Below are 11,967 nucleotides of genomic sequence, written 5' to 3' on the forward strand. Positions count from 1 at the left end.
CTGTACCCTCTGCTGTTTGGATAAACTCTGCAGGAATGAGTGGGACTAAGAGAGAAAATGAGACAGTGAGAATCTTTGTTTTCCTTTTTGTTTGGTAGCAAATATGATGCACAACATTTAGAAAAGCTTTACAGTGAAACTTCTGAACATGCAGACATCTTGTTGCACCTCACGGTGGCTGCAGGTGCTTCTCCCACACAAAGTCACAAAGTTCCCACAAGAACGGAGCCATGTCACATATTGAAAGGCTCGACTGGTGGCATGAGTAATAATTAGTTCCTCCTCAGATTTCAGCTTCTCTCATACGCAAACAACAAACACAGTACATCGTGTTCTGTGTATAAAGAAACGCTCTCCTCCGAGAGTCATAGATAAATCGTGAATTTTTGACTGATGCTTGAAAGCTTTGATTTCCCAGGGTCAGCTCCAACACGCGACTACAGATAATAACTAATAAAGCTACACGGTTAGTATTGTTTACCCAGAGATATTTGTTTCTGTGTAATGTTTTACTGAATGTATTGTCCCAAGAGGATGAATCTTACTTGCTTTGGATTGCCCCAAATGCCAAATCAGGCTGGTGAGCATTATTGAGCTAAATATATGAAGTTTGTATTAGTCCTCAGTGGATGCATGTTAGAAATCTCATGTTAGTGATCACTGTATTTGTAACTGGTTTAAAGAAAGGGAATATATCTGTGTTGTGAATTTTAAATCACGAATAAATACCATTAAAATACCTGGATTTGTACCATTAAAACCATCAAAACTGATAATAAATTGATCGCTGCTGTTGAGAAGAAAAAGGTGTTGCATGGGGAGATGTGCTCCTTATTTTTCCCTGCTGCTATTTCCCTGATTATTTTCCCTGCGCTGTGCTTTGTTTGACTTAATACACGTGTAATTGTGTAAACACTACCTAATACCATAAAAACTAGAGCACAAAATGTGTAGGAATCTGCAGCTGAATATACTCCTGTTTGAGTAATGTTTGTTAAAAACTAAAGTACATTGGCAGTGGAAATGATTTAGCCCCAAGAAATCTAAGTATATACAAAAATATATATCTCTAATGGGGACAGATGGGCTCGGAGCAGAACAACGTCTTCTCTCTGATCTTATTCCAAACCCTGACAATAAAATGACTTCCTGCTTTCTATTACCGAAGAGATGACAAGGGAAGTCTGCCGGATGATGATCCTCAATCAGATGTCCATGTCGCAGAGGGATCTGAGTCACCAAACTCCTACTTGGATCAGGAGTGTCGAAGGCGATTTCCTCTGGTGGAGGAGGATACTATACTGTACTGTTACGAGTACGACCAGAACCAAGAGGGTGCATCAGTCCGCAGGGGGAGCACGCCCACCTACGGTAAGACCTCTGCCTCATCCGAGGATTCACCGCTGTAATCGTGGGAGCCAAGAATTGAAAGCCGTGCAGATGTGACGTCTTAATGTTTCTAGGTGTTTTTGATTTGTGTGTGTGTGTATGTGCGTGTGTGTCTGTGTGTGGGGGCAGGCTGTGTAATATTGCCGTTCCCTGTGCCTCCTTGCTCTAGGGAGGCTAAGGCCCATATCAATGCCAGTGGAATACAACTGGGTGGGAGACAACGAAGACCTGGCCAAGCTGAAGAGAGAGAGCAGGAGAGGTGAGTGGGAGGCAGTGGGAAAGAGAGAAAAAGAAAGGGAGGAAGAAAGGGACAGAGGGAGCTGAGGTGAGTGGGAGGAGATCTCATAATATCCTCACCCTCTCAGATCTCCCAGCCAAAAAGTAGAAGGATAAGCTGGCCTGTCAAAACTGATAACATGCTGGATATCAGCTCCTGCCTGTATCTCCTCCATATGTTCATTATCTATCACAGCTCTCCCCCATCTTCATCCCTCTCTCCGTTTCTTTTTCCCTCTCAGCTTCGCCGTGCCTCCGAGTTTGGATATAAAAAGTACGCTGTTGCTTTGGCAACTGTATAAATATATTTTCCTAAGATTTTTACATTTTGCTGGTGACTGTTGAGCTAGGTGGTAAATGGAGTGGGAGGAGACTGAATTGCTTTATTTCAGCCTCAAACAACGACTTGAGTGATGTGTTTGTTTCCTCTGAGGATGCTGCTGATATGTTGCTCCTTTGGGCTTTTCAGAAAAAGTGATGGAGCTATATTTATCTACAAGAGGCAGTATTTGGAAGTTTTGAGGGCTTCCTGCCTGACAACGGCTTTCTTGGTAGATGTTTTAACACTTTTCACATATTTTAAGTGGAAAGCCTTGAACCAAAGTCTTGCCGATAGGCAGCAGACGATTCGGTGTTTATTGACGTTAGTAAGAGTGTGTCGTTAGCATTTAAGGAAAAAAAAAAACAGTTTTGGGTTGTTGTGATGTGTATAATAGTCTGCCTCTGTTGTGTCCCTGCAGAGAATTCTCTGATGCATTTTGAGAGCGAAGACAAGACCTCACACGAAGACTTCCTCCTGGGTCGCAGCCTGAGTCAGAACAGGAGGAAGACCGAGCGAGGAGCCAGCCCGACCCATTACACACTCGTCCCTGCCCTCCAGATGGAAGTCTCCCGGTCCACGTCTAGCTCTGACTCTGCATCCTTGTATCACGTTAGTCTGTCCTGTCCACGAAAAGTGAAATCATTCATTGTCAGAATCCACACCGGGATTTATTTCATGCCGTCATGTGTTTTGTTTTAATTTCGCAGGTTTTTGAACGATCCTCATTGCTTTCAAGATCAAAGAAAAAGGGTAAAGGTAGGATCATTTTTCTGGGATTGAATTTTACATGCATGCTCACTTGTACTCAAATCCTTATATAAGCAGGTGCTTCATAAGGAGAGTTTTCTGAGCCCCCTCCTCTGTTCTGCTCCCTTGCTGGTGTCTGCAGCTGGAAGTCCTCTCACTTCAATCAGCAAACGGCGGATTTCCTGCAGGGACTTGGGTCAGGGCGACTGTCAGGGCTGGCTGTGGAAAAAGAAAGACGCTAAAACCTATTTTTCGCAGAAGTGGAAGAAGTACTGGTTCATCCTGAAAGACACGTGTCTGTACTGGTACATGAATGAGGAGGTGAATATGATCGTTCCCATAAAAGAGCAATTGATACGTTTTAGACTTCATTCTTCAAGCTGAACTTTGAATTGACTCTCTGTTTGCTTATCTCAGGATGAGAAGGCGGAGGGCTTCGTCAGCCTACCAGAGTTTAAGATAGATCGTGCCACTGAATGCAGAAGGAAGTTGTGAGTGCCTGTTTTTACCTGAACACCAAATATAAATGTGCATTTCTTTTGCATTTATTCATGTCACATATTTGCACACAGCCCTATAAACATCAGTTAAGCGGTTATCTTCTGCAAACTGGTTCCTGGCAAGAAAATGGGCTCATTCTTAATGTCTGTTTTGGGCCAGATTTTATCTTTTCACCCGAGAAATGAGCAAAATATGTAATTTGTTTAAGCTTTTCATAGAGCTCTATACTGAAAATTTAATGGACTGACCATTCAGAGCAGTGGGATCGAGTGTCTGACTCACAAATAGGCAATATTCTGACAGCACAGCAGATTTTATTTAGTTTCAGATGTTAATTTAAATCTGAAATTATGAAGACAAGAGAGAAATTGCTGAAGCAGCAGCTGTACTAATAGTTTTTGGTATATTACTACAACATGAAATATTACAGTAACAAAGATCTTTAAAAAGTCTGCTGACTGAAAATGTCACGGAAGAAGGGTGTGACTCACATTTTATGAGTCAAACTTGAAATAATTCTAAGAAATTCTTGTGGGGCTTTTTGGGCCCGGAGTGCTTTCTGGTTACCGGCGGAGGGCTGGAAGCGTGATGAGTATGTGCACATGCATTTAGTGATTGAGTAAGAGGGGAAGGCTGTGACGTAGTTGATGAGTGGGGCAAAACTTTAAGTTTTAAGATAAAGACAGGCAGATACGAAACACCGCAAACTGTGTGCAGGATTAGAAAATAAGGTGATTTCTATCTTAATTGGAGCATGGCTGCCTCACACAAATTGTGTTTGGTATCATTGCATAACTACCTTCCTTTACTACAGTGGCCTTAATGGAGCTATAGCTTGTAGGTATGTTTTAGGGAAGAAATTTATTTAGATTTTTCTGTATAATTAGAAAAATAAATTTAACTTTTGGTTATTTTAAGAGCTATTCTTTCTCATTTTAACTTGAAAGAAAAGAAAATTCTCCAAAATGTTGCTGGTCTAGACCAGGGGTGTCAAATGACTCCAATACAGCCCACTGAACAGCTTTGGAAACTGTTAAATTTTAGAGTTTTACAGCTTTTCCTACTGATAAATATCTTGCCCATGACTATTTATGTTACACCAAGATTTCTACAATTGGCCCACAGTAACAAAACAAGCTAACTTAATGAATTAATTAATAAATAAAACATTTTCAGTCAGTCAACAAAAACAATATGTCCTTTATGTTTGTTTTTAATGTTTTTGAATGAGAGGACTGTCTAGTCAGTGTGCTACCAGAAAAAAAATGTAAATTTACATATTTATTTCTTATAATTTAATCCAAACAGTCTTCCTGAGAGATTTCTGGCACTTGTTTTTATTACTTTATATTATATTTTAATATAAAAGGCCTTGGGGTGACTGTTGTTTTGAACTGGTGACAAATCAACATTTGAATTAAATTGGATATTTATGTATCAGGGAATTCAAGTGTAGTTAAATGTTTCAGTGGTTTGGCTCACTTAAGATTAAAGTTGGCTGCATTTGGCTCACGGACCGTTTACAACAGTCGAAATGATGTTTTGCTGCGGTTTACTGTGAGCTTAAAGAGTTAACTAGGAGTGAAGGATTAGATGGGTTTTGTCATAGTGGTACAGTAGGTACAATGGTTGCCTCGTGGTCGAGTTTGAATCTGCTAGATAGCTGGTGCCTTTCTGTGTAGAGTCTACATGTTCTCCTGGTGCCTGCATGGGTTCTCACTGGGTATACTGGCTTCCTCCCACAGTCTAGACATGTGAGATTAATTGGCAATTCCAAAATGGCCATAGGGGTAAACCTGAGCATGAATAGGCGGTTGTCTGTCTCTCTGTAGTTGCACTGTGACAGGCGACCTCTGCAGGGTGCCCCCTGCCTGTCACCGAGTGATAGCTGGGATATTCTCTAACGCCCACAACCACGAATGAGATAAACAGAAGGATGTATGACTTGATGGGTTGCTGTTCAGTACTGAGTTAAACAACAGGAATATTACAGGGTTTGGAGTTGTGTTTAATAATTATGGCTCTATCTTAATTATTTATCTTAATGATGCCCTTCAGCTTTTGGGCTGAAGACTGTGACTGTATATAAATGGAATCGTACTTCATGAGGCTGACTCCAACTTGTGCAACTCCCCAAAATAATCAAAGCGCTTTTTCTCATGACGCGCAGTCTTGCTGTTTTTGTGTCAGCATGAATCAGTATATGCACGGCCATGTGTCGGTTTATTTTTCCAGTCGACAGCATTCACATGGAAATGCGAGCCATACGTTGCTGTCCTTCTGCTTACATGTGATTAAATATGTCCCTTTTAGTGCTTTCAAGGCTTGCCATCCGAAGATAAAGACCTTCTACTTTGCTGCGGAAAATGTAGATGACATGTCCCGGTGAGTTAATGAGGCTTTTATAGCCGTATTGCACACTCCCCAAACATTTAAACCCATACTGTCTGCAAACTGAATCCCCCTACTAATAGACTGCCCTCTCTGTTTGAAACAAAGTAGTTTTGTAAGTTTATTAGTCAAACAGTTGAACACACACACGCACACGCACACGCACACGCACACACGCACACACTGGTATGAGATGTTTCATTGGATGTTGAATTGCTGTGCGTCAGTGCTGTTGTTCTCCCCCACAGGTGGCTTAGTCGTCTCAGTATGGCAGTGGCAGGCTACTCTGAGCAGCAGGAGAAAATGCGCCAAGACCAAGGTGAGATTAGTCACAGTCTGTGTTCACGGTGCTGCAAGAATTTCTTCAGCTGTTACAGGTCAACAGTTATATAAAACTGATGATTTCTAAGCAGTGGGGCGTCACGCTGTTGCTTTTCGATTGAGGAATTACGTACATAAAAGTTGAAACACATGCGTGAATAATTATTTTGCCTAGTCTTCATTTGGCAGAGGTTTTGATTTGCTGTCAGAGGCTCACAGCAGTAATTAAGCTGCTGTCTTTACTGTTTAGAACTGGAGGTGCAACAACTTTTGCACCACAAATGGACAAAACTGGTTGTTCCAACATTAACGTTTCTTTTAAAAAAAGTGACTGTAGAGATGACTCCATTTAAATTCTTGCTTCTTTAGTTCGGTTCACTTGCTTTAAAGTAAAGACTTCTTTGTCTGAATCTTTCCACTGGGAGATGAGCTCATTAATTATTTATTTGACTGTCAAAGTTTAGAAGAATTACAAGGAAATAAATTGGGGATTTGAAAATTATAACTTGGGTTAGAGTAAATCTTATGCTATGGCCTGGAAAAACAAGACTAGATGCAGAGGATTCAATATACAGGTTTAGATCAGCAGCAGAGGCGTTGCACTTCCGCTTTACATCAGACTCAAGAATCGCTTCGTGGTGCTGAGTATAAATAGTAATTTTAAGGGGCTGAATAACTTCTTCAGCTTCTTAAAGATGGACCGGAAATAATGTAACTAACCCTTGCGCTATTTAGAGGAGCCTACGTAGGAACCTTGCATGGGTGGGTGGGTGAGAGCAGGTTTATCACGAGCTTCATGAAAACAGGGTCTTTTGCTTTACAGAAGAGTTTCTAAATTAGAACCATAACACCTCCAGAAGACCTATAAGGAAGTTCTCACATCTTAGATTCATCCTTTTTCACACTCCACAGTGGACCCGGACTTGTACATCACACCTACCTATCCACACTCCTGCCACAGTACCCTTGTCAGAGCTGTTAGTCAGAGTTTGATTTTTCCGACCTCATGCAGGTGTTCAGATTGCAAACTGTATGCGTGTGAGAAAAATTACCCCTTTCTGCTGCATGTAGAAACAGTTGATTTTGCTTGTGCCTAGAAGTATTAACTCAACAGTACTTTTGTACATGACAGATTACTGGAGTGAGAGTGATCATGAGGACATGGAAATGCCCTCAATGTCCAAACAGGACAGTCCACCACCACCTTATGACACCTATCCCAGAGCATCCTCAGTGAGTCTGTCAGCCTGTAGTTCAGAAATTTATGGTTGATTTACTGAATTTTCCTCTGTGACACACGTCCCTTATTTTTCTTACGTCTGTTTGTAATTAGGTGAGTCCTTACCTTGAACCGAAACGCGGGCATCTCTCCTCCTCCGACACCTTTCAGTCTCGTTCTTCTCACGAGGAGTTCCGCTCGGAGCCTCAGGAAGGCAGCAGCAACAATGGCATCTCCCCCGGGCCAAAGACGAGCAGCCATCGAAACTCGTGGCACGACCAGATGGAAAGCAACACACGGATGCACTACCTCCAGACGTTTCCCATGGAGGAATCCTTGTTATCCCAGGACAGGGACCAGTTGGCGATGGAGTACCGCAGGCAGGCCACTCTGCCTGCACAGCGCAGTCTGCTGCAGGAACAGTACAGAGCCCTGCCCTTGCCCCTCAGGGCCAGTATTGATTCAGAGGCAGGAGGGAAACCTCGCAGCTTCACACTTCCCAGGGACAGCGGCCTCCATGCTATCCTGGCTGCCACTGCTGCTTCTGATCAGGGGGAACCGCAGCACTATCCACTGGACCGGTCCAGGGATGCAGGTCAGATTCCTTATATGAATTTTCAGTTTTACTACAGTATGCTGCCTGTCATGAGAAGCCAAACAGTTGCAGTCTTCTCTTTTGTATTTATTTTACAACATTTTTACAGGATTTGAATTCACCAAAGCCCCTTATGATTTAATAACACTGTTAGGCTATAAAGCAATAGCAACATGCTGCTATGGCTAATCTAATCACAATTGTAATCACAGTGTCCCCAACAAGTCCTATTTAATCACTGTTTTGGAAACTTTTCTAGGACAAGTAAAACGCTTCTCTAAATGGGCTTTTTATTTACGTATTTCATGTTACAGAACCAAATGTCTAAACCCCGTATTCATCCAAGACCTTCCAGCATCAAACCAACATCCTATTCCAAAGTGACCATGAATGAGGGAATGAGATGTCCAAACTGTAAAATCCTGCTGCACTCTATAGCTAACAGAAAAATTAATAAAATAATTATTTTCCTAAAAACTGTTTAATGATGTATTTTGGGCTATATACCAATAAAGCTTAGGCCTCAGTCACACAGCTGGTAACCCTCTAGAGAATGATATGATTGGCAGGTGGTTGCTTCTAGTTGCTAGGAGGGCACTGCAACAAAAAAGTCCTTGTTATTGCTTTGCTTATTGGTAGATTGCCGCTATATATTGATTTATCTGTTAATACTAGAAACTGATTGGTAGTGAAACTGAAAAGTGCGACGCAAGCTGCCTTCAGACTATTGCCTGCCTCACTGCTGCAGGTAATATGGTTCAAAAGGCAGGGCAGTGGAACTGCAGTGGTTTGCAGCGCTGCCTCACAGCATGGAGGTTGTGGGTTTGAGTCCACTGGCCGGACGGGGCCCTCCTACTTTTAGTTTGCATGTTTTCACTGTGCATGCTTTGGCCTCTCTGTCCAATTGTTTGGGTAATTCATGACTGTGAAAAAACTTGGCTGAGAGTATGAATCTGTGCGTTAGCCCAGACTGGCGATCTGTTCAGGTGCTACGTCACTTCTCATCCTATGACAGCTGGGATAGGTTGTGACCCCACTGAACTCCACCCTGAATTGGTTAAAATGAATGAAATCTATGGATGGATTGAAGTATTCACATATGCTTGGCAAGATTTTTTTTCGTTATTAGCACAAGTTGACATTCTTCTCACAAATTTGAGGCATATTGCTTCGATTTAAACAGTCAGGCACCACCTCTTACAATAAACGATGCTATAATCACCGTGTCTGCTGTATTCAAGAGAGGTCAACAACAATATCCACTTACGTTTAATCGAAAGCGTTAAATACCTCTGAACTGAAAATCAGTTCAGATTAACACATGTGGAGCCCGACAGGTGGCTGCGATGAAGAGCTCCTAGAGCTAATCTGACAGTTTTGTGGGGGTACAAAAATGTTGAGGTAGAGATGAAGACGTCGCACACTTAACAGCATCACTGAATGGTCCTGCTGTGAGAGCCTCTCCTGCTCAGTGTTATATGCAGATCAGTCTTTTCATCAGCACACGGCTGTGCAAATGCGCTTATTTGTCATCATTTATTTTATTAAAGCTGCTAACAGGCAGTCAGAGCCAGCAAATGTCAGAGGTTGAATACTCGCTATTATTGCTTTATTGGATTGGATTTAAAGCCAGCCCATTCGCCATCCCTTGAAGTCCTCCGGGGAAGTTGTCTAAGTGAAACGAAATTTAGTCTTATTTGATACTGATTTATCTTGGCAGCCCACTCTCTTTTTCTCTCTAGCACACTCTCTAGCTCATTCTTTCGCTTTCTCTCTCTCTCTTTTCCCTCTTGCCTGATCGAGATGTCGTCGTGCCTCTCGGCGGTGTTTGGATGGCGAGGCGAGGAGGAATCCTTTCAGCCCAAGTTAATGTTGAATTCAGAATGGGATAAAGAAGCTCGCCCAAGGCCCCTCTCTTCTTGTCCTCATTTATCTATTGCTCCGTGGGTTCGGTCTCTCCACCACTTCCAATAGGGACGAGAAAGCAGACACAAAACAGGCCGCAAACAAAGCGCGATACATTTCAAAGCACAGCCCAAAAGCCTCAGAATGTACCACCCTGCTTCCAAAATACAAAACAGTGTGTGACAACTCACATAATCAGCGCCCGAGTGCAGTGTATGAGTGTTGGCAACAGGGGGCAGTGCATGAAAACAGGAGACAAATGGGGTTTGGGTAGCTTATTAGAATAATGCATGAGATTCCAGTTTCCTACATTTAAGGTCCTTTTTCTTCCTTTATTGCTGTCTGAAGAAAAAAGCACAAATAATACATGTAGCTCTGACTAATGTCTTAAAAACAAAAGAAATGTTTACTCATCTCGGGAGACGTCCATAGGCTACATAATTAGTCAATAGGCTAATCAGTAAAAAATGAAAACTAGAATTGATTCATCCAATTAGCAAAATGTTTGTTTTTTTTATCACTCTAGCCATTAAAAAGTGACATTTTACAGTTTTTGTTGTCTTGAACTAAAGCATGCTGAATCATTTTGATTTTAAAAGTCTCGCTGAAGTTTTAAAAAAACAACATTACTGAGGAAATGATTAATAGATTAACGATAGTAAACGATGACCCACACCCCAGAAAGCTATTAGAGTAGAATGCTGCTTGAATATAGTTTAGTTTTGGTGCATGGAACCTGTTTCCAGAAAAACGATGTTGTTCCTTAAAATAGTCACTTCACTAGTCATTTGTTACTTTTGGCTCTCTGTGGTGTGATGCTCAGAAACATGGGAGCGTTGTTAGAGGGTGTGAAAAGGTAACAAATCTCAGTTTCGACTTTAGTTTACTAATATATGTTTTTTTGGTGCATTTTGTGTCTTGCCAGGCCATGGACGTGACTGCAGGATGCAGACGGACTCTCTGGTGGATTTGTACCGTGCCCTGGAGCAGACAAACCTGTCTGATCACAGACCAGCCAACCGCCTGGAATACAAGCGCTCGTTTGTCCGCCGAGTTAACGACCCCCTGCTGAATGACAAACTTCACCGCTTACGAATTCTCCACAGTTCACTCAATGTATAACAACACATTTAAGCGCGAATTATTGTTTTATAAACGAGTTGCATTTGCTGATTTCTGATTCCTGCTTTTATTTTCCTGCAGAACGTCCCCCTTCAAGACACAAATCGATCGTTGGGTTTTTTAGGGTAGCCTGTTGAGAATCGGTGTGGCGGTGACAACTAAGCTATAACACTTCTGTCTGCACTTCACACTGCTGGCGTCCCAGTGACGGAAATGAAAGGCACCAAAAACCATTGTTTACCTTCTTGGTTCTCCATCTCCTCTCCTTTACACCACCTTCAACTGCAGTCCACTTGCAGGAGCACAAAGACTCGCTATCCCTATTTGCCTCATCGCTTTCTTTTTAGGATGAGGGCTTTAACAAAAGGCAAAAAAAGATGCCTGGCTTGATGAAATAAGTTATAGGCTCCCAGGGTTTATGGCAAATAAGCACTTTGATTCCATGTCAGAAATTTGTCAGAGAGGTTTTTAAATCATTGCTCACGTGCATGGCCACGTCCCTTTGCTTCTGTTGAGTTGTTTGAACATAATGCTGGAGTTGTGTGCAGCTGCTCATTGTGCACAACATTTGGTTATGCATGTGTGTTTGATTCATGGGTATGTTTGTTGTACGAGTGTACAGGATGTTTTATATATATATATATATATATATATATATATATATATATATATATATATATATATATATATATATATATATATATATATATATATATATATAAACACAGATATTATGATATTACATTACAGCAAAAGTGACTACACGGTGTTTTGGGTTACTTATACAAATTGTAAATCAAGTGCTGTGCCTCAGTGATAGTGAATGTACATTGTACTTTTCCAAGAGAGGTCAGAGAAGACACAGAACGCAAGCTATCCCTCAAACCAGAGGCACAAAAATAAAAGGCTTGGCAATAATGAACTCGTATTGTAAATTACAGATGAACGATCAGAATAGTCGTCTATTTTTGTATGCATGCTGTCTACCTGATTGTTTGTAAGACATTTTCTCCACCCCTCGGCTCACCCGCAGTCCCTTACTCACCCACACACACTCATGCACACAAGCAGCACAGTGTATTTTTAATTCTTATACAAACGGCCCCAGAAAATTGAATCATTTTCTTTCTGATTGTGCGCCGTAAAAAGCAGAATAACCGTATTTATTAAGTGTTTAAT

General features: G+C 41.6%; 1 protein-coding gene across 3 annotated transcripts in view; it reads left to right on the forward strand.

Moving 5' to 3' along the window:
* LOC102785239 (connector enhancer of kinase suppressor of ras 2-like) overlaps positions 1-11,476 on the forward strand; it is a 31,241-nt gene extending 19,765 nt beyond the window's left edge. For all 3 annotated transcript variants that reach the window (XM_087847203.1, XM_087847204.1, XM_087847205.1), the window contains exons 11-22: positions 1,169-1,371; positions 1,559-1,648; positions 2,406-2,596; positions 2,695-2,743; positions 2,877-3,055; positions 3,152-3,225; positions 5,549-5,620; positions 5,875-5,945; positions 7,080-7,180; positions 7,281-7,761; positions 10,592-10,782; positions 10,870-11,476. In XM_087847203.1, coding sequence (XP_087703329.1) covers positions 1,169-1,371; positions 1,559-1,648; positions 2,406-2,596; positions 2,695-2,743; positions 2,877-3,055; positions 3,152-3,225; positions 5,549-5,620; positions 5,875-5,945; positions 7,080-7,180; positions 7,281-7,761; positions 10,592-10,782; positions 10,870-10,917 — 1,750 coding nt within the window. In that variant the 3' untranslated portion in view covers positions 10,918-11,476. The remainder of the gene's footprint in view (positions 1-1,168; positions 1,372-1,558; positions 1,649-2,405; positions 2,597-2,694; positions 2,744-2,876; positions 3,056-3,151; positions 3,226-5,548; positions 5,621-5,874; positions 5,946-7,079; positions 7,181-7,280; positions 7,762-10,591; positions 10,783-10,869) is intronic.
* Positions 11,477-11,967: the final 491 nt, after the last annotated feature.

The sequence above is a fragment of the Neolamprologus brichardi genome, chromosome 10, assembly GCF_056152115.1.
Source record: "Neolamprologus brichardi isolate AB-2024 chromosome 10, ASM5615211v1, whole genome shotgun sequence".
Lineage (NCBI taxonomy): Eukaryota > Metazoa > Chordata > Actinopteri > Cichliformes > Cichlidae > Neolamprologus > Neolamprologus brichardi.